The sequence below is a fragment of the Penicillium roqueforti genome, assembly GCF_015533775.1.
Source record: "Penicillium roqueforti strain LCP96 04111 chromosome Unknown scaffold_09, whole genome shotgun sequence".
NCBI classification, from domain to species: domain Eukaryota; kingdom Fungi; phylum Ascomycota; class Eurotiomycetes; order Eurotiales; family Aspergillaceae; genus Penicillium; species Penicillium roqueforti.
In genome coordinates, this window is record NW_024067573.1 from 347,331 (window position 1) to 372,071 (window position 24,741).

Below are 24,741 nucleotides of genomic sequence, written 5' to 3' on the forward strand. Positions count from 1 at the left end.
CTCTTCCAATAGACTTTGGAGAGTCGCTGATATTCTGCGGAGGAGGCAGAGCCCCTGCAACATGTGGGTCGTATTTCGACGCGGCCCAAGCGTTTGTGATTCCGAAAATAGTGTTTGGTATCACAATGGTTTTAAAATCGCTGAAGAGAAATAGCCAGAGGGTATATGAGTGGTACCACAGCGAAGTCAATGCTCCTTGGACAATCATGGCACACCGACCCATGACGGATGAGTGTTGATGTTTCAGTCAACGTTGATGGTATATGTTATACCTCTGGCGTGAGTCGGGCTTTTATATCTGATCAGGTGCAATCCAAGGCTTGAGGCCGCAATTTTGGGAATCGAGGGAACTACAAACCGTCAAATGAGAGACTAAAACGAGAAATCGAGCACCGTGGCCTTTTTGATGTCTCGTACAAGGCCCTGAGTTTATTCTAACCAGAATATATTGCCACATTAGGGTACCTAGATAGATATTCAACGAGGCTGGGTTGTGGCCATACTCTCCGATGGCCGAGAATAAAGAGTGTTGTCCAACATTGTGTTTTGCTTCTCTTTCACCCTGACTTTTATGATGAAAGAGCCCTGATTGGAGCTACTATTGGACTCGTCCCACTTTGAGGCTCGAAATAGCCATTGCTACAGTTCCAAAATATTCTGTTCGATCGATCATGATCATGCTAGCTTCAGGGGCAGTTGCAATTATTGCGGGGCTACTGGCCCACCAGCTTGTCTGTATTCATGGAGAATGGCATCTAAAGGGGCCTAGGGTCGTTGTTGTTCATCTTCTTGCCAGTATTCTATTATATGCAACCCTTTTTGTTGGTCACGGAAGCACTGGAGCCAGTTTGGTTCGGACAATATACTTGACGATATGCTATATCTCATCCCTATTCACAAGCATTGCAGTATACCGACTCATGTTTCATCGATTGAAACACTTTCCAGGTCCAAGATTGGTCGCGTTGACTAAATTATGGCACGTTTGGCAATGCCGTGACTCGCGTGGGCATCTCGTCTTGCAGGCTTGGTACGAAAAGTATGGGGAGTTTGTGCGTACCGGTAAGATATATCGCAACCCAAGTAGGACTCCTGGATAACGTTGAAATTGAATTTTCAGGTCCCGCCGAACTTACCATATTCCACCCCGAAGTCTACGAGGCCGTGGATGGCCCTGAAAATCGCAACACGCGTTCTGATTGGTACGACCTTCTATATCCCCAGATATCCTCGATCTTTACACGCGACCGACAGCTTCATCATGAGCGTCGAAAAATGGGGGAGCAAGCACTGAGCAGAAAAGGTCTGGTGAACTCAATGGCTTACAAAAAGTCGAAGACTGACACAATCATTCAGCATTGCTCCAGTACCATCGGCGGGTGCTAGAAAAGGTACGCACACTAAAAAGCCTAGTTGCTTTGGAAGAATCATGCCCCGTTCTCATCAACGATCTGATGTATTTCTTCGCTTTTGACTCAATGGGTGATTTCGCCTTTAGCGAAGATTTTGGTATGATGAGGAACAAGAGGTGGCATTCATCGATAGCGATGCTGCGCTCGGCGCTCACAATGTTGGGTCCATTCAGTCCTGCGATATGGATCCCGAGATTGGGGTTCGCGTTTATTCCTTCGCTGTGGAAGGTCCGGCACTGGTTTCATATGCTCGAATTTTGTGATCAGTGCATGGCTCGACGGATGGAGGTACTGGAAACCATACGAGAAATCTAACATCTGACTAACATGGAGCTAGAAAACACTCTCCGATCACAATATTGCGTCTTGGTTCATCGAGGACCATGTCAAACACGGATCAGATCCCACGCGGGCGCGGTGGTTGAGTGGTGATACTGCAACACTAGTTGTAGCTGGAAGGTCAGTATGGTTAGGTTATCATGAGGCAATGGACTGATAACTACAGCGATACCACCGCTCCAAGCCTAACGCTTGTCTTCTATTTCCTCGCTCGCTATCCCATGCATGCTGAGAAGATATACGAAGAGATCCAAGGAGTTGATAGGGAGAACCCAGCTGCATTGGCCATGTTGCCACATTTGACGGGCACTATAAACGAAGCCATGCGATTGCTTCCAGCAGTACTTACCTTCAGCTCTCGAATAACTCCACCGGAAGGACTGATGATAGATGGCACCTTTATCCCAGGAAACACCAAAATATGTGCACCACGCTATACAATCGGTCGACGTGAGAAATCCCTTGTCATCTCTTCAATCGGAAATACTAAACTGAGCCTCAAGTTGAGACGGCATATGTCAACCCCCATGAATTTATTCCCGAGAGGTGGTACAGCCAACCGGAGCTTATCAAGGATAAAAGGGCATTTGCTCCTTTTGGTGTCGGTAAGCTACAACTCCATTGACTGGTGCGGTCAGATCTCCCATGTGCCAGTTGCGTTGCATGGGAATAATAAGAGGCTCGCGTTCTGAGTCTTTGTTTCGACAGGGCGTACAAGCTGTGTTGGCCGTCATTTAGCTCTTGCACAGATCCGACTTGTAACTGCTGCCTTGATGTTTCATTATCGAATCAAATTTGCACCTGGTGAGAATAATGGCGAGGCTGTGGAACGAGATATGAAGGATCAATTGACCGCGCAGCCTGGTGCTTGTCGGCTTGTGTTTCAAAGTCGGGTATAGGTAAGGTGAAACAAGAGGATGTGGAGGTAATATGGTAAATCATGGCTCTTCATTAATCTGGTTCGACTTCTTTGTAATGTTACGTGAGAAGTGTTGAACTAGATATAACATGCAAAACTCCTGTTTTCACTTTCTACTCAGGCCGGAATCCCCAGGCAACGTGGATGTCAAATGTGACATAACAACCAGATTGAATATCCGCATAAGCCCTCTGCTCCAGCTCATCAATCTGCCACATGTGCAGCGCACCTGGCGACCCTCTAGCAGAATGAAGGCGCGCCCACGCGAACATAGCCCTCATCCCATTTGCAGTCAAGCGGGTGCGTGTATCATACACGCGATCCGCAGAAACTGCCTCAGTGTGGACCTCTACTAGACCAGCATTGCGCATCTCGGTAGCCAGTCGATTCCAGCCAAGCTTGAAGCGGGGTCTCATGGCAGTCATGAACGTAAATCCCATTGCACTCGCAGCGTCAGTCGTAGAAGTAGCGCTTCCGGGGAAGTGGCGAACGTTAGTAAAGTCGCACTCTTCCCACTGCATAGCACCGCCAGGCTTTAGCAGCTTAGCAAGATTGCGCACAGTTCTCCCCCATTCAGACGCTGTCAAGCCGGCGGCAATCAGTCGAATGTGCACGATATCATACTGTCCGTAGAGGTTGACGGGAACATCCTTGCGCGCGTCGAGAACGTGAAGAGTCACGTTATTAGGGAGGGTTCTGGCGGGTGGATAGAGCGATGTTGATATGTCAAAGCCGTGTAAGATTGCGTCGGGCCAGTCATGGGCGAGGTAGCGCAGGAAGGCTGCAGTGCCGGTGGCGATGTCAGCCACTCGCGCATGGGGGTGCATTTTATCTCGAACGGACGGGTGCAGCAGGTAGCCGATGTTTCTGTTTCAGCAGGAGTCAGTAAGGTTTGATTTTGGGCTGATTTGCAACATAGGACTTGGCGGATTTGCTTACTCGGTGAGGAGGGCGAACTGCTCATCGAGTCTACCCAGTCGATGTTAGTATTAAATGTTTTATTGGTGCTGGTGAGCTCTTACCGTTGCGCTTCGGTGGAATCTCGCTGCATATTCTCCGCGTATGGATCCATGAAAAGAGACATTTTGGACAGCGTACTTTGGATCAAACGGAAGGTCGGTGTCTCGGAATGTACAAATAAAGGGAGGATGCAGGACGCTGCAGCGGACTGATGGGAAGAGTGAGATCTCGATGTGACCAGGTTACTCTAATCTTTGCCTCAGAAAGACTGAAATTTGGTCTTTTACTGCAGTCGCCAGGGTCGCACCTGCTTTCGCAGCTGAACCTCTGCTGATCCGCGCATTGCAGGAAGTTGAGGTCAAGGTTATCACGTTGTACGAAATGAACTCTGCGGTATTCATGGACGTTTTCCATATCTGACATCTCTGTATATGCTGTCCTCTAGATTCAACCCTAACAGATTAGTTGAAATGATGGTATCTCTTGAGTTTAGAAAATGATTCCTCTCGACACTTCTGCTAACAGCCCATACCGCCGAACAACTTTGCTTTATATTGTCAAATATTGTCATTAATTATAATTCTTTCAAATATGATCCACTTGAATCATCGCTCTCCGGTTCTGATTGTTTGGAGTGTGATATTCTTCTTCGTTGCTGCAGTAGCTGTTGTACTTCGACTTGCCTCCACACATATTCGACGTCGGGGGTTGAAGATTCATGATTACCTTATTTTCTTCTCACTGGTAGGTTTGACTGGGGATTAGGCTATTCAGCCGGCTAAGGATAATGCTAGGTGCTACTGACCGGCTATGTGGTGGATATGTTGATTGGTAAGTTGATCCGATCGACTCGCTATGCAGCAAAAAGAGCTAAGATCTTATATCAGGAGCTACTACCTCTGGCTATGGCGGGCATACGGCTACTATGGCTGTAGTGCAACCCGGGAGAGTTGGTTAGCGCATTGAAGGTACCTCGTCTCCTTGAACGTTTATATGAGGTATCGACCTGGTTAGATTTTCTGGGCATCAGAATGGATGTGGGCAACCTCGACAGTCTGTTTTAGGCTCGCCATACTCCTTTTATATCTGGAGATCTTCCCGGGCAATCAGAAGTTCTTCTGGAGTGCAACCGGGGTGGGATGTCTTGTCTTCCTATACTGGGTATCATCGGTATTGACCATCGCGTTGCTCTGTCGCCCGGTCGCCTACAACTGGGATCGCACCATCCCAGGGAGCTGTGGGGATATTTTGAAGATACAGTATGCATCTGCAGGGTTCAATATGGGAATTGATTTGGGAGTTGTGTTGCTGCCGCTCCCTATTGTTTGGCGGCTGCAAATGTCGAGTCGCAAAAAGACTGGTGTCACTGCTTCTTTCGCGATAGGCATCCTGTAAGCCCCCCACAAGCTCACTCTTATTCTGTTTCAGTTGCTGACCGCTAGTAGAACGGCCGGTATCAATCTGGGCCGCATTATTCAGACCAAGTTGTGTCCAGCTGACGACCTAATCTACTGCCTCAGAGACTCCTCTATTTTTATCATGGCAGAAATGACAGCAGGAATCTTGGTGGCTTGTGTTCCAACATTTGGGCCCTTATTGTTTCGCAGGCGAAACACACATCCAGCGCAACCACGCGATTTGCCCACAATTGGGTCAATTAGAATCCGCCGTCGGCCTGCGAAATTCGATTCTCTCCTTTCTACTCTCGATCGCAGTCACTATGACGAAGAACGAGACCATACAAAGGAATTGGAGTATGTGGGTGCGCCCACAGCACATGCTGGGACTGGGACTGAGAATGAAGCCCCAGAGACTGGCATTTTAGTAACACACGACCTCGATGTGCATAGTCTGAATGTTCTGCCTCGAGTATCTGAGACTTCGACTGTTTGAGAAGCAGCGATTTTCTCAGAGTGGATGTTCAAGATGCAAGTTCCCTTTTCCTAAGAGATCTGCAGACCTGCCAACGAGAATATGCTCCGTAATGCATGTCCGATTTGTACCACCCTTAGATGAGTCCGAGCCGTTTGTACTGGCCAATTTGTGAGAGTAAACAAAAATACATAGTTGAAAGATAAACCAATTGGATCAAGCTTTCCCTCAACTGGGAGAGTATGGTCGTGAATTTTTTTCTTTTCCATCAGGCACCAACACCTGGGCACGATATAAGACTGTGAGACCACGTGCGGGGAAAACTCCTTGACTTTCTTTTGCCCCAACTCTCTCTCTTTCACAACTCACCATGCCTTGCAAGTCCTTTGTGGTTGTGCTCTGCCATGGCTCTTACCATACTCCTGCCCCGTACCAAGCTCTTGTTGATGCCTTAACTGCGAAGGGCATCGAGGCTCATTGTCCCCAACGGCCCACTTGTGATCTCAGTCAGCTTAATATTGGCAACCCTAGCAACCCTGATTTTGATCGCAGGGCTCCCCCAGGAGGCTATCCACTCCCCGCAGATGATGCGACAGAGATCGGGCTGCTGCTAGACAAGTTGATTGCACAGGGAAAGTCGGTGCTACTTGCAGGACACTCTTCCGGTGGCTGGGTTGCTGCTGAGGCTGCACAGTCTCATCGCCAAGCTCCTGTCCGCCTAAGGGAAGGAAAGACTGGTGGTGTCATTGGAATCTTCTTTATCGGGGCATTTATTGTTCCCCAAGGCCAATCAGTGAACTCATTCTTTCAACCCCCGGGCGGTAAAGTTGTTGTGCCTCCGTTTATGCAATTTCATGTCGGTTGACCAGTGAATGAATCTTTGTTTGTAAGTACTGACCGTTAGTATAGAAACACGGTGTCAATGGTCTTGGCACCATGGTCGACCCTGAAGAATACCTCTTCAACGACCTCGATAGTGCCACTGCAAAGAAGTGGGCATCCACGTTGACAGCAGCTCCTGTGATGAACAGTCCCCTTACCCACAATCCTTATGACGTGCTCCCATGCGCCTATGTTGTGTTAGAAAAGGACCGTACATTACCAAAGGAGTACCAAGAAGGAATGGCGGCGAGTCAGAGCAAGCCGTTCACGATCTACCATGCACCCTGTGGTCACTCACCACACATAAGTTGGACAAATGAGCTCGCTGCGAAGATGGAGGAATTTGGAAACCAGGTTCTAGCTGAAAGAAGCACGACAGATTAAGTGAATTTCAGAAATAAATCTTTCTTGAAAATATACAGAAGAGGAAACATATGAGTTACACTCGAATCCCAAGGTTTGACGAATAGGAAGGTCAAGATATTTGTGCAACGCGCGCGTCTTCGCTTTCTAATGCCTTTCTACTTTCTTGTTTCTTCCTCTCTCCGACGTTATCAACTACTTCCCCATCTCTCCATCCATCCAGCCATGGATACCCCTCGCTATGTGTTCGGCGCACAAGGATTCGGTGTCGCCTGGACAGTTGACAATGTTGACCACTTGATGAAAAGCCTCGCGGAGGCTGGAATCCATCAATTCGACACCGCCGCCTTGTATCCCGCTACCAATCCTGGTGAATCTGAGGAGCTGCTGGGTAAAAAGAAGCCAGAGAATGCAGTCATCGACACAAAGATTCTCTTCATGGGCGATGACTCTTTGTCCTTCAACAACATGGGAGCCTCGATCGAAGCCAGTTTGGAGCGACTGCAGATCAAGCAGGTGGGTAAAAGGCGCCCACTTACTTTGTGTGCAATGCTAATACGGCTATTACTAGATTCACACCATCTACGCTCATGCCCCAGACCGCAAGACCCCGATCCCGCTTCAGGCTGCTTACTTCGACCATTACTATCGTAAGGGCTACTTTCAGAGATTGGGTCTTTCGAACTACAGTCCGTCCGCAATCCGTGCCTGGATGGAAATCGCGGTAGAGGAAAACTTCATTATGCCTTCCGTCTATCAAGGCCAGTACAACGTGTTCTGCCGAGGCTACGAGGATGAAATTTTTCCCGTACTTCGCGAGTTCGGCATTGCCTTCGAAGCAACCTCGCCGTTGGCAGGTGGATTCCTCACCGGGAAGCTTTCCTATTGCCCTTCACCCGAAGAGTTAGAGGGTACCCGTTTCGAGGTCGGTGAGGGCAACATGCTCGGTGCAGTCTACCGTATGTGGTATGACCAGCCCGTCTATCACCAAGCGATGCGACGATTGGACAAGATTGGTAAACGGCTAGGAACCACCGGGGCCCAATGCGCCCTGCGTTGGTTGCTTTTCCACTCCAACCTGAAGGATCCCGACCGAATTGTCATCGGACCAAGCACCTTGAACCAGCTTCAAGACTATGTGGACGCCCAGAAGGCCGGACCACTTCCAGCTGACGCAGCGGCCGAGATCAATGCGCTTTGGCCGGCCCTCAAGGAAGTTGCGGCGACGATCATCGAGAAGGGATGGTGGTCTCTGTGATTGATATGTTGAACTTGAGGGTGATAACGACCAAATTTCCAATGGATCACGAGGTATTCATACGCCGCCAGGCTGGTCTACAAACATCTTATCCAGTTAAGCCTTATGCTCACAGACACACACAAACTACATGCAATGGTATCTCCCAGTTTTTCACACGTATTGCTCCTATGATATCATTCCCTCTGGTGATTTAAGACCTACACAATCGCCCATTCTCACCCAATCTCCAAGCCTCACTACCCACAGCCTTAAAAGCGTAGAACCTATTGTGAGGATCATACTTTCTCTTGATCTCTAGTAAACTGTCATAGTTGTCTCCATAAAATGCATGTTGCCAATCCCTTTGGTTTGGATCTGCTTCGTTCAAATATGCACCACTTCCAGGTGTCAGGTCTTCTAGCGGTGGCATAAAAATATCGGTAATGAGCTGGTGACGAGCGACATTGCTCTCCCAGTCAGTGTAGTCGAACAGCCTGGATTGAGATTAACAAAGACTTGCCCTAACCCTGGAAGGGAATGGGAATGAATTGCATACGCTCCAATTACGACATTCATCAACGCATCTCGCCAGGTTGGGTTGACACTGTTGTCGGGATATGCAACTCGAGATGAGTTGACCATAACTCCTGAAATGAGAACCCCGGCGTTTCTTTCGACAACATTACGGAATGTGTTGACAAGCTCGCCCAGGTTCTGCTCGACTACAGATCTTGGAATCAGGCGGCCACCAGCAAGTTGATCAGTTATGTTGTCTGGTGGGCTCATCATCTGGTAGGCGTCGTAATATGTCGGGAAACCGTTCACATAGTATGCTCTTCATGCTCTGTCAGTGTTCGCTCCAACTCTGTATCGCCTTGTACTTACTGTGCTGTATGTTCTTTTGTTCGAGGAATGAAATCAAAGGTCTAAAAAGGGAATTGAAAATTGTCGCTGATCTGCCCGGAATGGTAGTAGGCGTCATTGACAATGTAGTGTTCATTAACCACCAAACACTTGCACCCCCAGCATCCCGGACCGAGGGAAGAATCGAAATAAACATGGCGACGGCTGCAAAGAATGTATCTCGCGATACACCCTTGTCGGAGAATGAAAGGTTACCTGACGCTGTCGGCAGTTCAGGGTAGGCCTTGCTCGTCATCGACACAACAACACCATTCGTCCCTCCACCTCCGCCGGACAGTGCCCAGTAGAGATCCGAATAGTGTGTTGGGGATGCGGTCACTAGCTTCCCATTTGCAAGAACAACCTCCCATTCCAGGACTTGATCCGCGGCGAGTCCCACATGGGACACCAATTGGCCATGGCCGCCGCCTTGCGAATATCCTCCAGCCAGCCCAACGGTTGGACAGTTCCCGCCGACGATAACAAGCCCAGCTTTATAAGCGGCGTCGCTGGCTTCGAAGGATTGGACCCCGGCTCCCATCTTCATAGCTTTACCGGAATATTGTGACGAGACGTAATCTACGATGGAAATATCCTTCATGTGATGCATCCAGATCGCCAGTCCTCCAGCTCCAGTGGACTTCCCAAGTAGGTCATGTCCTGTATTACGGATGACAAGGCGGATGTTGTGACGAGCAGCAAAATTAATTGTCCTCTGGACATTTGCGGGATCTGTCACGTTCACAGCGTACTCAACGTAGTTCCCGATCGCGCAAGGTGAAGATTTTGACGAGAAGGGATTGCAGCGCAATTTCATGAATCCGGACGCCATAATTGACGAGGAACTTTCGTAATGCGTTGCTGGGAATCCCCAATTGGACTGGATTTGAGCGCATTGCGATTGGTTGTACGGGGTGAACGAGGCGATGTGACAGACGCTGGCGATTGGGACTGTCATAATTAACTTGTTGTCCACTGTTCTGTTGAATCGTGTTCATCGATGATCCTCAGGCCAGCAGGGATCGTGTGGCATGCAACGACAGGCAAGGGAACTTGTGTGATTCCCGATTGAAAGACCACAAGCCACAGTTGCGGCACGAAGGACAGCTAGGCAGAGCCGCATACATGCAAGAGAAGGGTTGGCCATTGTGATAATCGGACTTCGGCTAACTTAATGTCACTCGAGTAGCAGATTATATACAAAGACATATTCTGCAAAGTGGAAACCAGCCTGTACGCACTACATGTAAGACTTTGATATACACCGAAAATATCACATCACTTCGGCCCTGCATAGGTAGCTGTGACTGCAAGTCTGACTCTGAGCCTCGTGAGGTAGGGCATTAGTTGAAATTCCACGGAACAAAACACTTGCTCATCTTATATATGTCTTGTCTAAGATTGGTGTAACCAGGTATGTGCGGAGAGAGTGCTAATTTTATCACGATAAACTCGAAAAATTGGGGGCTGGCTTATTATCTTTGCATAGTCAAGTTTACTGCAGTCTCTTGCGACCTATACCAGCCTTTGCATTGAGTTGTTTGTCGATGAAGTAAAGGGCTATAGATAGATCTGCTCACTTCGGTGAAACACAAGAGATAATAAGCGCTTAGTACAGCTATTGAACGTAGAAGGACTGTATTGAACTGACACTAGAGTCTGACCATAGAATGAATGTGAATGTGAGATGAGTGAAAGGCTCAGGGATGAATCCTAATACGAAAGATACTATTCACGTTCGTTGACCAGGGATATATATCACTGTACGAAGTACACGAGCTTGCAAACCCCGGATGGTGTTTTTTTTTGGAGTGTTTACACCTTCGAATATTACCATAAAATATGTCCATTGCCTACCTTTAGGTCGTTAACTATTGGATGTTGGAGAAGGCTGGAAAAAAAGGTATACCCCGTGATCTGGCATAACCACAGCTCGATCACGATGCCAAGCCACGAGTGGCCGATAATCGGCCGCACACCCGAGCCTAACGCACGTCACCTCTTCTAGTCGCCATGGGATCCTCGTACTCTACAATATCGGAGGATGTCAAATCTATCCGAAATGGACCTTCAGCCTCCCATGAAGAAAACCAAATCTATTACCCAAGACACTCAGCTGATGCGGTCGAGAGCTTCAACATTCTCCGACAAAAGTTGCCGTCTGAACTCGTCCTGGAGATTCTAGAATTGGCAGAGTATTGGGTGTTATCTGCCACCTTCAGAGCAGACACAGTGGGTTACGATGAAGGCGACTGCCGTGATCGAACCCCATATTTGACATCGGAGCCCATCCAAGGCGAGCGATTTCCCGTTCGAGAGATCAGAATCAACATCTGGAGCCATGATCAGGGATGGAGCAGCTATGGTGAAGATCATGGCACATACAGAAACTCTTGGACCTGGTTCGATCTTGGTATTGAACGACCGCCGGGACGAGATGATATCTCCAAAGATGAAGACCTACGCCTGGCGACGAATGTTCACGCTAGACGCGAAACTATGCACCACCAGATTACGTACCGGAGGGACCAGAAATTACGCTGGATGCAAAATCTTCAAGCAGGTGATCGGATTTCGATTATACCACGGGCGCGTTTTCATGGCTGGCGCAATACCGTGGAAAAGGCTTCTATTGAGGTTTACACCAGCCCTGTTCTGTGACTATGTCCCTGCATTATTTCATATTCGTCTTGATTTCAAAGCCATTTTGTATGGTCTACTTTATACATAACTGAATGTGCTCAACTTTCTTCGATCTTTCTGACATCTATCGATGCGTTCCCGAAGACAGAATAGCGGCCACTTCCTCATAAACAGAAAATACGATGCCACCACTCAGAAGTAGCCGGCCCAATCGCATGGAACTACCCTTCCAAAATCCCCGAAGCCCATAGTCCCGAATCACGCTCCGGGAGGCTTCAACAATGCCAGCTCCTTCGACACCCTGTGCACGTGTCTTGATGGTATCAAATGGTTGTGTAGCGTACACAGTAACTATTCCTGCCAAGGCACCGATGCCGAACGTTGTGAACACATTTGGCTTGATGCCCTTAGCCTTCGTGGCTTCTTTGAGCACGTTATACGTTCCCATACGAACTGCAGAAGTGGCCGATTGCTTCATCATCGTCGACACGAGACCGCGATAAAGCTCGGTGATACCATGCCTTTTTACCAGCACTTGTATTGCCTGTATGCTCGACTTGAATTGCCGAGCGCCTTTTGCATCGTCGATTCTGGGGCGGGATCGGTCAGCTGAAGCTCTTTTAACATACAAGTGGATACCAACAATGCCGTCTTGATCCTCTCCGTCGGTGTTACTGCTAGTACACTCTCTACAGCGCCAGCGGTCATTCCAGCGAGCATCCCCCGGCCAGCCGAGAGAACGCCACGATCATCTGCAAGAGAGTTGCGGATTGTATCGTAGGATACGAACCGGACCGCGGCCTTTGCTGTTGTTCCCTACAAAATGTCATTAATGTGACGTAAAATGCCATTGGAGACGAATAAACCGACGATGACAAGAGTTGAGCATCCTGTGTACAGAGCACCGACACCTTCCTGTCTCGCAACTTGTACGATGAGACGGAGTGGATTTGATGTCCGAATAGGACCGTCATTCGACAGTTGAACACGTGTTTTTGAATACTCAAATGGATACTGCGGCCGTCAGTTATTGAACTCTTGTGTAAATCAAGAAACCGACCGTTATGGCCGCTTCCACTCCACCGGCAATTCCTCCGGCCACGAGGGACACCCACTGGGGCGTGTAAAGCTAGACTAGGTCAGTTAAAGTACTCAATTGACGCTCAATTGAATGAATTACCCTCGTCTGTTGTGGGCCAGGTTCTGATTTATCGGGCGCAGACATGGTATGACAGTGACAGCTTGCAGCTTACACCGGTTGAATAATAAGGGGTTTGGCCCAATGGGTTGGAGATATTCTGTGGGGGAAAACGGGATGATCCCCCGGTATGCGGGGACGAACGGAAGAAGAGTTGCCGACATATTGCTTGCTGTCAACTGTCCAGAATATTTCTTCATGGTATTGGCAAATTCTATCTACACATAAGTTCTGCAGGGACAAATAGAACCCCGGGCTTGCTGTATACCACTTCAGACGCCTCGCTCTCGGATGCAGCTCTCGAGATAGCCGGCACATAAGTGTCTTCTTCCTGTGCCTTGAAGCTTCCTTGTCAGGGCAACGCCGGGATGAACTCGAGCTCGAATCCCTGTATGCTAGGAATTGTGAGCGGTCGCGGCGGACGTGATGACCCTTATGTTACCGGCATCGCATGATGACGGCGATTGATGTGGCAGGCCTGGCACTAGAGGAAGGAGGGAGGAGGAAGGAGTAAAAGTTCGGCAATATGTCGCAAAAACGCAACAATAATGCATTACCATCCACTCTCACCGATCATACGACCAAGCCGCAGGGACCGATGGAAAAAATGCATGCTTCATGTCCTGAAACGCAGCTACATCCTCGTTCATTATCACGGAAAAATTAATCGCAGAGCCAGCGTCAGGGTCGACGGGGAGCCAATTTGATGTCATGCGGGTACTCCCATCTGGCATCTCGAGTGGTGTGAGACACTCTTCTTCTATTCTTGAGTGTTGATGGCGCGGGGAGCTGAGACTGTGCGTTTGTCCATGAGCCTGGTATGGAGATTCTAATGCCGAGGTCGCGAAACCCGGCCCGAAATCGAATTGCATGTATTGGAAATCTTCGTAGTCGACTTCACCTTCCCACCCGCTTGATGAAGCATGGCTTGGTTCTGGGGACGCGTGAGGATCTGAGTTTGGAGATCCAGGGAAGAAGGCGAGGGTCTTTGGGGAGGGAGTCATGAAGAGCGCTCTTTGTGTTGCGAGCTGTAAATCTGGACGGGGATGGATACGGGGGTTTGGGGTGGTTTGGGATGATTGGCGTGAGAAACTAGTATGATTGTTAGCTAGCTAGTTCAAGATACGCGTCTTTTCTTCTTCTTTTGTCTCGCCAGCAAGGCACTGGTAGTAATTTACCTTTTGACATTGTTTTTCGTTCCTCCACAATCCTCTCTCACTAGACCGGCGTCATACCATGTTTGCGGATATGGTTGGAATGCGGTCGATTTGACCGGGTATTCATCCACCCAGCTTAACTGCTCAATAGCCCGGGAGGGATCTAGTCCCTCCTGCATCGTCAGAGGAAAGTCGCTGGCGATAAAGGGATGCAGACCGAGCTCATCGTGCTGTCCCACATGCAAATCAATGAGACTCTCCATAGGCCAGGAGGTAGTCTCGTATGGAAACTGAGCTTCGGTCATGGTGAACGTGCTTTATTTACCACAGGTTCAAATGACGATGGGGGCAAATATAGTAGGCAAGACACAGATCAAAGAGAAAAGACCTGGTTGGAGTTGGAGTTGGAGTTAAAGTTGAAGCTTGAAATAGTTTCTATCTCTGTATGACCTTGCTACCAGCGCAAAGAGAAAAGCAAAGAATGATTACTCGCAAAACCGGGGGCATCCTGGACCTATTTAAACCAAAAGAAAATCGAATTCAACATCAAATCACGGAGCTGGGGAGCTGTGGAAATGCGGAGTTGCGGAGAATCTGGGGCAGCTCCAGCGGCAAATATATTCCTAGAGACCGCATGATCCCATGAGATCCTTCAATTAACCGATTTCCCCGGATTTTACGGTCAAGGCCGTGCATTCGTGGGAGGTTGTTGTCCAATCGGTCAATTCTGGTACCTCGGCATCGAGAATTTAATCGAAACCCCGCCGTTGAGCGGATAAATTGAAGAGGCTCGAGGCTTCAGGAACCCAAATAAGAACGGGGAATGACATCGCCTTGTTTCGTACTTACTATGTAGGTATAACCGGTTTGATATAGGGTTCGGAGGAAGATATTGTCCACACCACATTGGAAGAATGGACCGAGATACCCTCAAGGGTAATAAATTATATACCTCCAGATTTATCCGCCCTTAATTGTTACATAGAAAGAAGCTTCCACCGAGGAAACGCCAGATATCCAAAAACGCCACTCCAGAACTATACAATAGAAAAGTAGTATCCAGTCAACACCAAGATTGCGTACAACATAGATCGACCGTGGGGAAAGGGGTTCCCACTCCTCCGCTCAGGTACGCAAACCTACATCGGGACGCGTGCTTTATCCTGCAGGGCGCAGGGATCGACAGGAACAGAGAAATCCTAGCCGGGCGGCTTGTGGGGTATTTACAGGGCCAGGCCAGTCCCTTTTCGCGTCCAGCGATAAAGCGCGAGAACTGCTTTTCGGCGATGTCGAATTTCACTCGGGTTAACAGGTCGACCTCGAGCCTGGGCAACCGCAGAGCGCATCACTTGCCGGAAGCTGCGTTGGTACTCCGTGTTGAGGGTCACCACACAAGATTCTGTCGCTCGGATCATGGTCTCGCACGCGTTGAGTATGCCCTCGCCTGCTTCCTTTTGGAGGCGCTCTACGATAAGTAGCAGGAGGAAACTACCCTGCAGCAGCTGGATGCCGAAGAAGTAAGGCATGAAACTAACGTCGGGGTCGAAGCGGAGGATTTGTTGCACGGAATCGGCCGCTTCCAGTGCGTGTGAGATGGTCGACGCAAAAGCCGGGGAGGATGTCCAGAAATCTTTATCTTCTATCAATGAGACAGGATCCCACTTTCCGACGAGCAGGATGTGGAGGACGTGTGTAAGGTAGGAGGAATAGGCAATCACGGTCTGGGTATGCCAAGAATAGGCCTCGGACAATTGCGGATCGACAGGTTCTGGTTTGTTGGTGTAAGCAGTCGTTGACGAGGCCGCTGGGTCTGCCGCCGCCGCCGCGAAGGTTGTGAGACTAGCTTTGTATATCTCAAGCTGGCGCAGCACTTCCGATACGTGAACCTCCCACGCTTCCTTTCCTTGAAGCCTGACACCGAGAGTAGGGTGGTTTCGTGCCTGGTTTAGATCGATCAGTTCGCCAGTGATCGTCATGAGTGGGAGGAAAAAGCCAAGAATGGAGTGGTCGTGGCAAATAAAGTTGGGGAAAATGCGACGTTTATTTTGGTCGCCCGACCGGAGGCATTGGGGCCCATCGGGACGAGGACTATTGCTGTGAATGATTCCTGCTTGCCAGGAGCTTTCATCCAGTGGAAGCAACAGGTCCTCGCTCTCGGCATCCAGTAGGGCTAGCGGACGATTATAGCATAATGCAAGATGGCGGTCCATGATATATAGCAACCACCAGGTTCTGCGCCGCTCCTCACGATGCTCTTCTGTAATAGGAACATTATGTAAATCATGTTTTCTGTCACATACACAATTCAGATTTGGGCGTGAAGGATTAGAGTAGTCCAAGCCCAGCCCACCTGGAGAACCAGGCCATCCACCTAGACCGTAGCCGAAGGACGGACTTGAACCATCGCTCATGCTGTCGATATTGGGTGTTATTTCCATCTCTTGATTCAATTTAAGTTCTCGAGCTAGTGTAAAGGCCGCATGCCACCTAGTTTGGAATTAGTGGAGTGGACAAAAGATAAGAGCAGGTGTACAACGAACCATCTCATACTTGCTGCCTTCTGTTCACTAGATGAGATAATCGAGGCCACATGAATATAGGTAATGACATCGTCTAAAGATCCAGCGGGGCCTACCAGCCCTTTATCATCACCGACTCCTTCGAATGGGTGGTGAGTCCCTGCAGAGAAGTCGTGGGTGGTTGTGTTTTCGGCGGGTGATGAATCTTGGTCTTTGAATGAGACATGTATCAAAGGCCGCAGTAAGCGAATAATCAACGCACAGAGAAATTGGCATATCTTTCTCCGTTGTAATGGTGAGATGGATAAAGAGAAAGCTCGATCATCCACAGCAGCTACCCAGAGCATACTTGCCAGCAAGGCAGGACTAGTGGGCCTGGGGCGGTCGACACTTAGAAAAGACGTCTTTCGCAGGACATAGCAATGAATATGATGACACACAGGATGCATATGGGTTGAGAAAGCACTAGTAAAGTAGAGTTCAAGCAGATCGCACACCAGTCGACGCGGGAGGTGCGATTCGAGAAAAGGCATGAGAGGTTCCAAAACAGGGTACTTCAATGGCGACCGGGAGATTGATGACCGTCTTCGTCTTGAAGGGTTCGTCCCCGACACAGACGGTAGGGGAGGGGCGTGCTGGGCCGCCTGGTGGCCAGCGAAATCAACCGGATTCCAAATATCCATCAACCGGGGCAAAGGCGCGTCGCTGCCACCCGTTCCTGCAAGCATATCGTACGAGTCTGGCGACAGATGTGCCGCTGAAAGCCATTCCTCTGTGACATTCGCGGCAGGCCCTGTCCGCTGCGGCTGTGGACAATCTGGCATAGACCGAGGGTCGTCGACACCGGCGCTGATCTCATTTGTTGCAGGCGATGGCTGATGAAAGGTCGATGTGGGAGAATTGTTTTCAATTGGCGACAGCCTCTGCTGCGACTGCGACTGCGACTTCGACTCCCGCTTGTGTTCCCCGTCGGCCTGCTTCCCCTCGGCGCGGTCCTGGGTTACCTCGTCCTCGGCATTCGTATTTCCATTTGTCGGCTTCGATCTCGCAATACGTCCTCGTTTCCGGCGCTCGCGGGTAAATTGACAGTGTATATCACCGCGAAGACACCTCGAGCAGGGGAAAGCACGATCGCATCGTACGCGGCGAGTATGGCATGAGTCGCAGGCGACTCTGTTTCGGCGCCATCGTCGCTTGCCATTCGGTAGCTCAACCTCGACCGAGTCAGGGGCCGGAGACGGCTGATCACCCTGGGACTCCATTTCGGGACGTCATTGGCGAGGTTGAGTGTTGAAAAAAAAAGGAAGCCGAAGAGAAAAGAAGAATGTTGCGGGGAAAAGGCATCGGGCAATTGGACTTGGCAATTTCTCCAACTCATTTAGTTCTACGGAGTACTCCATCGGAGGAACGTTGATCATAATACGCTTCATTCTTATTTACATATTCATCACTTCACCCTTTCTGGAGTACACTCTTGAATCGCTTCAACGCTCGATCTCGACTCTCTGCATGGTCCACAATGGGCTTGGGGTAGCCGTTCTTCTGCGCAATAGCCGCGGCTCCCCTCGCATATGGTTCATGGATGGCTTTACCAGACACATCGCGCAGCTCTGGCACCCAGTGGCGGATATACTCTCCCTCCGGGTCGAAGCGCTCACTCTGCCGAAGAGGATTGAAGATTCGGAAATATGGTTGCGGATCCACGCCAGTACTGGACCCGAACCCCCACCCGCCGTGATTGGACGCGAAGTCGCCGTCGATTAGATTCTCCATAAAGTAGCGCTCGCCACGGCGCCAATCGAGCATTAAGTCCTTGGTAAGGAACGATGAGACAACCATGCGCGTGCGGTTGTGCATCCAGGCGCAGTGGCGGAGCTGGCGCATTGCTGCGTCGACGATCGGAAAACCTGTCTTGCCATCGCACCACGCTTGGAACTGATCCTTATCGTACTCCCATTCAATATCGGTATGTTCGGGCTTGAAGCATTTGTTCATACTACAGGAAGTCTTTGCATTAGAATGGGAAACCCGTTGGCCTAGGAGATAACTTACCAGATGAAGGGCCAGTTCACCAGGACATGTTTGTAGAAGTCCCGCCAGGCCAACTCGCTGATCCACGTCATGTAACCGGGATCGTATCGATCGAGATGGCCTTTGTTGACCCTCTTCGCTGTCGCGACAGCAGTCCTTACGCTCAGCGCTCCGCATGCAATGTAAGGACTCAACACCGAAGTGTGCTCACCGGGCAACATGCTCCGCAACTCCTCGTACTTTCTACCTTTCTCCTCGAGAAATTTGTCCAGCCGCCGGAGGGCTTCATGCTCTCCGGCTGGGTAAAGTCCCTCAAAGCGTTTCTGGTCTTCGCCCGACAAGGTATGGGTTTTAGGTGCGGCTGGCACCTTGCAATTGAATAAATCCTTCAATTGATGGCGCGCGTTGCCTGGATTTGACCCGGGCTCCTCAGAGACCTCGAGGTAATCCGGGTTCTCTTTCAAGAAGGCCAACCAGGAGCGATACCATGGAGTGTAAACGGAATATTGTTTCCCTTGCTGGCTAGCCAGCGCGCCCGGAGTGACCACACATGTGTCATGAGTGGGAGCGAAATTAATATCATTATCCGCGCAAAGTCTAACAAGCTTAGCTTCGCGTCGCAGTTCATCTACCTCATACTCGATATTCGCATATAGGTTCTTCGCACCCCACTGTTGACACAATTCCACAATCCGTTTCGGGATTGCCTTCCGTTTCTCTTGTGTTTCCATGTGCAGAGGGATATCCAACTCCCCCAGGTCCTGTTGCAATCGCTCGAGGGTGCGCAGCGTGAAATCCACCCGAGCAGGGCTAGTCAAATGGGCAGTCCAATCTTCGGGGGAGACGATGTAAAGGCCGATCAACGGGATCTGGTTTTCTTTCGCAGTTTGGTAGGCAGTGTACAGTGACCTATTATCATGCAGTCGGAGATCGCTCTTGAACCAATGTACCACGGCATTACCCACGTTGATCGACTGGCGCTTGGTGGCGGTTTCTCGGCAAGCCCTCTGTAGCGTTTCAATAGGGCGTTCCAGCTCGCCATCGGTGTATGCTCGGCAGCGCTCATTGCTCATCTCGGCCGGATAGAACTGGCGTAGGACTATGCCGAAATCCTCGGTTTGGTTCGCGTTCGGGTGCGGTTGGTGCAAGTCTGGTCGGCCTTTTTTGCTAGCACTCAAGCCATCATGCTTTTCAGCTGCCGGTTCGGTAGCTTTCCTCTTCGGTGGCATGGCTGAAAGGTTGCGAACAAGCTCGGCTCGCAATTGACTGAACAGAAACAGGCGCGGGATTGATCTAGAACAGCAGAGAGGCAGTTTCTGCATTACTGAGAATAACAAGGACAAGGGGTGCTAAAAGGAATCCCAAGTCCTTCGATCCAGATCGGGATCGGCTTCAGATCTGGGTGACGTCAGTATCCGATCTGATCGCGATCGCGTCCCTGTCTACGGTCTGGACCTGTTGGATGCATTCCTTGGTCGGACCATGCTAGTTCTGGGATTCCGATTCATTTCAGTTATGCCACGGAGTAGTGACCTCAGTCCCCGTTTCTTGCCAATGGCCAATTTGGGTATACGGCAGATCTGGCGTTGACCAATCCCGCGAATGTGAACAGGCTCTTGTTCTGGTACCAATTCCCCACAACGACTGCAATTAACCAGGAAGTACTTATATTTCATACTTGTCATCTCCGAGGGCTCATATTCCATGTCTTCCTTCGTTGACAACCTTGTCAACTACCTGGCCAGTAAGTACACCAAACCTCAAAACAAGGGGGATCGACAGTCGAGAACAAAAATCCAGCCACCGTTCAATAATGCGATGATGGAGGCGTAACAAAGGGAGTCCATCCCTGTTGATATGTACTTCTGGAGTCAGCTCTAAGTATACCCCAAACTTCCGGTCCATGGCCTCGGAACTTCTCGACCAGTCTGCTTTCGTCAATTTCCCCACAACCCCGGCTGTCAGGTGCTCTTGTATGATCCGATTGCCTCCATTCGCCGCCGATACCGTCAAAGTTCTCCCCGCCACTGTTCAGACCCTGAACTTTAAGGTCGCTGGGAACAAATTTAATAGTTTATTCCTATCCCCTAACTCTTCCCATCTTCAATTCCCCCCTATATCTATACCTATACCTATATCTCATCCCTCCTTCCCTAATCCATCTACCCCAGTGCACAACCAGCAATGTCCCTCAACCGCCAATGGCCACAAACGACGCCCGCAGCGTTGAAGACTACCTTATTCCCGGCAACGGCCCATCCGACCTAGCTCGCACAGGCGTCTTCGCCGCCTTCGCCGCACTAGCCTGGTACAACTCCATCGAGCTCGTCATCCTCTGCTTTTTCTCCTTCAGACGCTGGAAGGGCATCTACTTCTGGAGTCTTCTAATCTCCTCCGGCTGCATTATCCCGTACACCCTGGGGTACGTCCTTCTCTTCTTCCGGACCGGCGTTACCCCCTGGCTATGCGTGACCCTCGTCCAGCTGGGCTGGTACGGCATGATCACCGGCCAGTCGGTCGTGTTATGGTCCCGCCTGCATCTCGTGCTGCAGAATAGGAGACTGCTCCGCGGTGTGCTATGGATGATCTGCATTGACGCTGTCATTTTTCACATCCCGACTACGGTTCTCTTGTACGGGACTGTTGCTCAGCCGGCGAGTCACTGGGCCCGCGCGTATAATATCATGGAGCGAGTGCAGCTGGTCGGTTTCTGTGTGCAGGAATTGATTATCTCTAGCATCTACGTCTGGGAAACGATTAAGCTGCTTCATCTCAGGCCTGAAGGTCGCCCTCATGGCATTCTGAACCAGTTGCTGGTTATCAATATCCTCATTCTTCTCTTGGATATCTCGGTCGTCGTCATTGAATATGTCGGCTACTATGCTATACAGGTCATGTTCAAACCTGTCGCTTACAGTATCAAGTTGAAACTTGAATATGCTATTCTTGGTAAATTGATCGCGGTTGCTCGTGGTGGCGGCTCCGATAGTCAGGAGATGCACTCCAGTACGCGGGAGATCACCGAGTCTAGCTCGTTTCCGTCGAATGGGGATCGGCCTGCGAACCGGGAGACGCCGATGCGTGTTCGTCGCGAGTACAGTCCATCGTGGTTTGGGGGAGGAAGCTCTGGTCATTCTACATCTAGTTTATCTGGTGTCCTGCAGAATCCATGACAGCAGGTTTTAGCTCTTGGCTTGCTTGTACCTAATCACATAGATGTTGAGAAGCTCTATCTCTTTACAGGTGATATAGCATGTCTCAAATGTTCATACGAGAAATTAATTGTCGAAAATATGCGAAAATATTCACAATGGCTCCAAGCGATATCTCAAATATATTCAACGATAGTAATCAGCCAATCCAGCGGTACCCGCCTGCAGCACCAATACGCTGCCATAAATCTTATTCTCGGGCTGTACCATCGCCGTACCGACAGGTCCCAGAACCCGGCGGGTATCATGTCCAATACTATCCTCCGAAAGACCCAGCTCAATATTAGAAGAGACACTACGACGACCAACGATAATAATGTTGTTCGCCTTGTTCGAAGTGTGGTTAAGTTCTTCACGCACAGAAACGACAGCCATTTGAGCTGCGTCGGTAATGGTATCATTGACAGCTGGTTGGTGGAAGACGACACGCTCTTGAAGTTCTTCTGGAACAGAATCACGCATTGTTTCAAAAAAGACCATATCGGACTGAGAGCTGGACGCAGGGATCGCACTCGAGCTCGAAGCAGATACTGTAGTCACCACGGCTGTTTTAGTGACATCGCCTCCCAATCCTCCAATCTGAATAACAGTCGCAGTGACCTGATCATTCTGAGCGAGCTGCATGACCATCCGAAGAGCGAAGCGGTCATCATCACCGCCAAAGAATGGAAGGACAATGTGGTGGGAGCGGCTGCCGGTTGGCTGGCGGGCGAAAATTGAGCCCTGGAGACTCATAGCGCTGGCGGTACGTGAGATCACGGGGCGCTTTGATGAGGCAGAGGATGGACTGTATTCAATTAGGATGCCCACATGGCCGGGGACCCGCTCTAATATATCAGAAACGAAGCTTGTGTAGGTGCCGTTGGAGAAACGATTTGCGTCGTCGATGTCTAGCCCATTATGGCGGTCGGCCAGTGTTCCGGTCTCGCTCCAGGGGAGAAGGAGCAGATCTGCGGTGTCCTGCTGCGCCATGCCGATGACGGTGTCTGCGTAAGAGTGCTCGGGGACGACAGATACACCAGCCATGAGCGAGAGATCGTGCCAGTCTCCGAAGGCGCGGAAAGTGTTGACTACCGGATCCCACAGTGCATGCTCGCCCGCAGCAGCAACCTTCATGACACTGGAATCACGGTCGGTCAATTCCATCAGCCTAACACCGTGCACCTTAAGTGTGGTGTTTTCGTCCTCTTCTTGGGTAATAGGATCTTCGACGGTTTCCTCGGTCTGTTTTGGCATCTTTGAGGGGTGAATGCGTGATGACACGGATGCACGTCGCTTTGAACTGAGGAGGGCTGCTATAGTACAGACACCCGAAAGACCATCGAGACGAAGGTAGACGAGGAGCTTACGTACTGGGACGGTCTTCAACTGATCCTTGGCAAGGGCGACGCTGTCGTTGCGGCCATCATGCTGGATAGGGTTGCCTTCCCAGTCGATCTCCCCGCGTCTCCACCGGTCGACCTTGACCTGGTACCATCTTGGATACAGCAAGGTGGTTAATGGAGTGGTAAGGAATGTGGTGACCAAGGCCATCACGACGAAAATTGTAAACGTGCGAGTGCTCAAAATCTTAGCTTGGAGACCAATGTTCTGGGGTTACTGAATTAGCATCCATTCTCAATCGGAAAACTCCCTGCAGGTTGTACTCACTAGCACGATTAATTCCACCAAACCCTTGCAACTCATTAACACACCGATCGAAAAGCTTTCGCGCCATAAAAGGCCACAGAGCCGCGATGCAATGGCACCTCCAGTGACTTTCGCAATGAACGCGATGGCGATTACGCCAACCACATAACCCCAGACGATTCCAGAGTCAAGAAGGCCCAGATTGGTGCTCAGACCGGACAAGGTGAAATAAAGTGGCAGGAAAATGACAGCGACCAAATCCTCGACTTTCTCAGTGAGCTTGATGGCAAAGCCGCCTTCGTGTGGGCAGATCAGACCGATGACGAAGCCTCCAAAAATGGCGTGAACACCAATAATCTGTGTGAAGAAGGCTGAAGCCAGAGCAATAAGCAGAGTGAGGGCCACCACTGACTGGCTGGGTCCCTTTTGGAGACTGCCCGTTTTCTCGAGGAAGCGGAGGAACAGTGGGCGGAAAGCGAAAGTCAAAAACAACATGTAGGCAACGCAGACTAGTAACACGTACAGAGCCGTGATTCCACTGCCCGCGTTGACAAGAGCAACACATAGTGCAAGCAGGATCCAGCCCACCACATCATTACCAACGCCAGCGGACAGCACGATCACACCGACCCGGGTTGAGAGCAGCTTCAGCTCGGTGAGGATACGACACAGCACGGGGAAGGCCGTGATGGCCATGGCGATACCGATGAACAGCAGATAGGTACCGAAGGCAATGGGCTTGGTACCAGGATCATCGTGGAACTCATGGTAGAGGCCATATGAAATGGCACAACCCAAGCCGAATGGCAAGATCATGCCCGCAGCGGACACGCTCAAAGCGACCCGCCAATTACTGACCAGGAAGCGAAGATCGGTCTCGACACCGACCAAGAAGAGGAAGAGTATAAGCCCCAGATTGGCGACTACATTGAGGCTGGGAATGCTGGCGGTCGGGAAAATCGCGTCGGTGAATCCGGGGATGCGACCCATCACCGATGGGCCCAGAACAATTCCCCCGATCACCTCTGCGATCACTCGAGGCTGGCGAATCTTTGAGAGGGGCCAGTGTATAAGGCGACATAGCACGATGATTATGACGGCCTGCTTGTCAGTTATATTTCTGTTTCCCCGGATGGCGACATAGTTACCTGGATAATAAATAACACCAGTGGATTCTTGGAGTCATAATGGGTTGGGTTGCCGCCTTCGAGGATGCCACCCTGCGGACTGACTGCGTTAGTGCTATTGGCCGTAGCTGTCGTGGTCACGTTCGCGGTCGCCATACTGGATGATATCCAGCTTCGGCAGAGAGAACAGGCAGAGGAGATCTTTTAAGTCACGACGTCTCCCCAGCCCAAGACAAATGAAAGAGTCAGCCTACGCTAAGACCGGGGCCAATAAGATTTAAAGTGCCATGGATCCTTAACGGCTTGGCCTCGCTAGTCCCAACGTGGATTGGTCG

At 50.2% G+C, this 24,741-nt stretch overlaps 13 protein-coding genes across 13 annotated transcripts; 6 read left to right on the forward strand and 7 right to left on the reverse strand.

The window, feature by feature from the left end:
* Positions 1 to 1,568: 1,568 nt before the first annotated feature.
* On the forward strand, positions 1,569 to 2,650 carry LCP9604111_4475 (uncharacterized protein; the record flags this gene model as incomplete). The annotated part of the gene is made up of 5 exons (XM_039072178.1): positions 1,569 to 1,700; positions 1,750 to 1,871; positions 1,918 to 2,201; positions 2,255 to 2,356; positions 2,460 to 2,650. The coding sequence occupies 5 exons, from the start codon at positions 1,569 to 1,571 to the stop codon at positions 2,648 to 2,650; spliced, it is 831 nt and encodes a 276-aa protein (XP_038929517.1).
* A 133-nt stretch (positions 2,651 to 2,783) lies between these two features.
* On the reverse strand, positions 2,784 to 3,973 carry LCP9604111_4476 (class I SAM-dependent methyltransferase; the record flags this gene model as incomplete). The annotated part of the gene is made up of 4 exons (XM_039072179.1): positions 2,784 to 3,537; positions 3,610 to 3,639; positions 3,693 to 3,838; positions 3,938 to 3,973. 4 exons carry the CDS (start codon positions 3,971 to 3,973, stop codon positions 2,784 to 2,786), a joined length of 966 nt encoding a protein of 321 aa, XP_038929518.1.
* A 248-nt stretch (positions 3,974 to 4,221) lies between these two features.
* Positions 4,222 to 5,523, forward strand: LCP9604111_4477 (uncharacterized protein; the record flags this gene model as incomplete). Its single annotated transcript, XM_039072180.1, has 5 exons — positions 4,222 to 4,374; positions 4,425 to 4,461; positions 4,518 to 4,583; positions 4,685 to 5,021; positions 5,076 to 5,523. The coding sequence occupies 5 exons, from the start codon at positions 4,222 to 4,224 to the stop codon at positions 5,521 to 5,523; spliced, it is 1,041 nt and encodes a 346-aa protein (XP_038929519.1).
* Positions 5,524 to 5,872: 349 nt separating this feature from the next.
* Positions 5,873 to 6,768, forward strand: LCP9604111_4478 (alpha/beta hydrolase; the record flags this gene model as incomplete). Its single annotated transcript, XM_039072181.1, has 2 exons — positions 5,873 to 6,358; positions 6,412 to 6,768. The coding sequence occupies 2 exons, from the start codon at positions 5,873 to 5,875 to the stop codon at positions 6,766 to 6,768; spliced, it is 843 nt and encodes a 280-aa protein (XP_038929520.1).
* A 204-nt stretch (positions 6,769 to 6,972) lies between these two features.
* On the forward strand, positions 6,973 to 8,005 carry LCP9604111_4479 (aldo/keto reductase family protein; the record flags this gene model as incomplete). The annotated part of the gene is made up of 2 exons (XM_039072182.1): positions 6,973 to 7,263; positions 7,319 to 8,005. 2 exons carry the CDS (start codon positions 6,973 to 6,975, stop codon positions 8,003 to 8,005), a joined length of 978 nt encoding a protein of 325 aa, XP_038929521.1.
* A 193-nt stretch (positions 8,006 to 8,198) lies between these two features.
* On the reverse strand, positions 8,199 to 9,848 carry LCP9604111_4480 (CAZyme family AA7; the record flags this gene model as incomplete). Its single annotated transcript, XM_039072184.1, has 3 exons — positions 8,199 to 8,481; positions 8,544 to 8,822; positions 8,869 to 9,848. The coding sequence occupies 3 exons, from the start codon at positions 9,846 to 9,848 to the stop codon at positions 8,199 to 8,201; spliced, it is 1,542 nt and encodes a 513-aa protein (XP_038929522.1).
* Positions 9,849 to 10,903: 1,055 nt separating this feature from the next.
* Positions 10,904 to 11,551, forward strand: LCP9604111_4481 (uncharacterized protein; the record flags this gene model as incomplete). The annotated part of the gene is made up of 1 exon (XM_039072185.1): positions 10,904 to 11,551. The coding sequence occupies one exon, from the start codon at positions 10,904 to 10,906 to the stop codon at positions 11,549 to 11,551; it is 648 nt and encodes a 215-aa protein (XP_038929523.1).
* Positions 11,552 to 11,657: 106 nt separating this feature from the next.
* On the reverse strand, positions 11,658 to 12,758 carry LCP9604111_4482 (uncharacterized protein; the record flags this gene model as incomplete). The annotated part of the gene is made up of 5 exons (XM_039072186.1): positions 11,658 to 12,123; positions 12,177 to 12,349; positions 12,404 to 12,547; positions 12,594 to 12,662; positions 12,714 to 12,758. 5 exons carry the CDS (start codon positions 12,756 to 12,758, stop codon positions 11,658 to 11,660), a joined length of 897 nt encoding a protein of 298 aa, XP_038929524.1.
* A 539-nt stretch (positions 12,759 to 13,297) lies between these two features.
* LCP9604111_4483 (uncharacterized protein) lies at positions 13,298 to 14,193 on the reverse strand (the record flags this gene model as incomplete). The annotated part of the gene is made up of 2 exons (XM_039072187.1): positions 13,298 to 13,823; positions 13,910 to 14,193. The coding sequence occupies 2 exons, from the start codon at positions 14,191 to 14,193 to the stop codon at positions 13,298 to 13,300; spliced, it is 810 nt and encodes a 269-aa protein (XP_038929525.1).
* A 918-nt stretch (positions 14,194 to 15,111) lies between these two features.
* LCP9604111_4484 (transcriptional regulator family TF) lies at positions 15,112 to 17,669 on the reverse strand (the record flags this gene model as incomplete). The annotated part of the gene is made up of 3 exons (XM_039072188.1): positions 15,112 to 16,145; positions 16,239 to 16,375; positions 16,429 to 17,669. The coding sequence occupies 3 exons, from the start codon at positions 17,667 to 17,669 to the stop codon at positions 15,112 to 15,114; spliced, it is 2,412 nt and encodes an 803-aa protein (XP_038929526.1).
* Positions 17,670 to 17,859: 190 nt separating this feature from the next.
* On the reverse strand, positions 17,860 to 19,667 carry LCP9604111_4485 (deoxyribodipyrimidine photo-lyase PHR1; the record flags this gene model as incomplete). The annotated part of the gene is made up of 2 exons (XM_039072189.1): positions 17,860 to 18,403; positions 18,460 to 19,667. 2 exons carry the CDS (start codon positions 19,665 to 19,667, stop codon positions 17,860 to 17,862), a joined length of 1,752 nt encoding a protein of 583 aa, XP_038929527.1.
* Positions 19,668 to 20,639: 972 nt separating this feature from the next.
* LCP9604111_4486 (uncharacterized protein) lies at positions 20,640 to 21,611 on the forward strand (the record flags this gene model as incomplete). The annotated part of the gene is made up of 1 exon (XM_039072190.1): positions 20,640 to 21,611. One exon carries the CDS (start codon positions 20,640 to 20,642, stop codon positions 21,609 to 21,611), a length of 972 nt encoding a protein of 323 aa, XP_038929528.1.
* A 165-nt stretch (positions 21,612 to 21,776) lies between these two features.
* LCP9604111_4487 (Kha1p) lies at positions 21,777 to 24,562 on the reverse strand (the record flags this gene model as incomplete). Its single annotated transcript, XM_039072191.1, has 3 exons — positions 21,777 to 23,240; positions 23,301 to 24,380; positions 24,428 to 24,562. The coding sequence occupies 3 exons, from the start codon at positions 24,560 to 24,562 to the stop codon at positions 21,777 to 21,779; spliced, it is 2,679 nt and encodes an 892-aa protein (XP_038929529.1).
* Between the last annotated feature and the right edge of the window lie 179 nt (positions 24,563 to 24,741).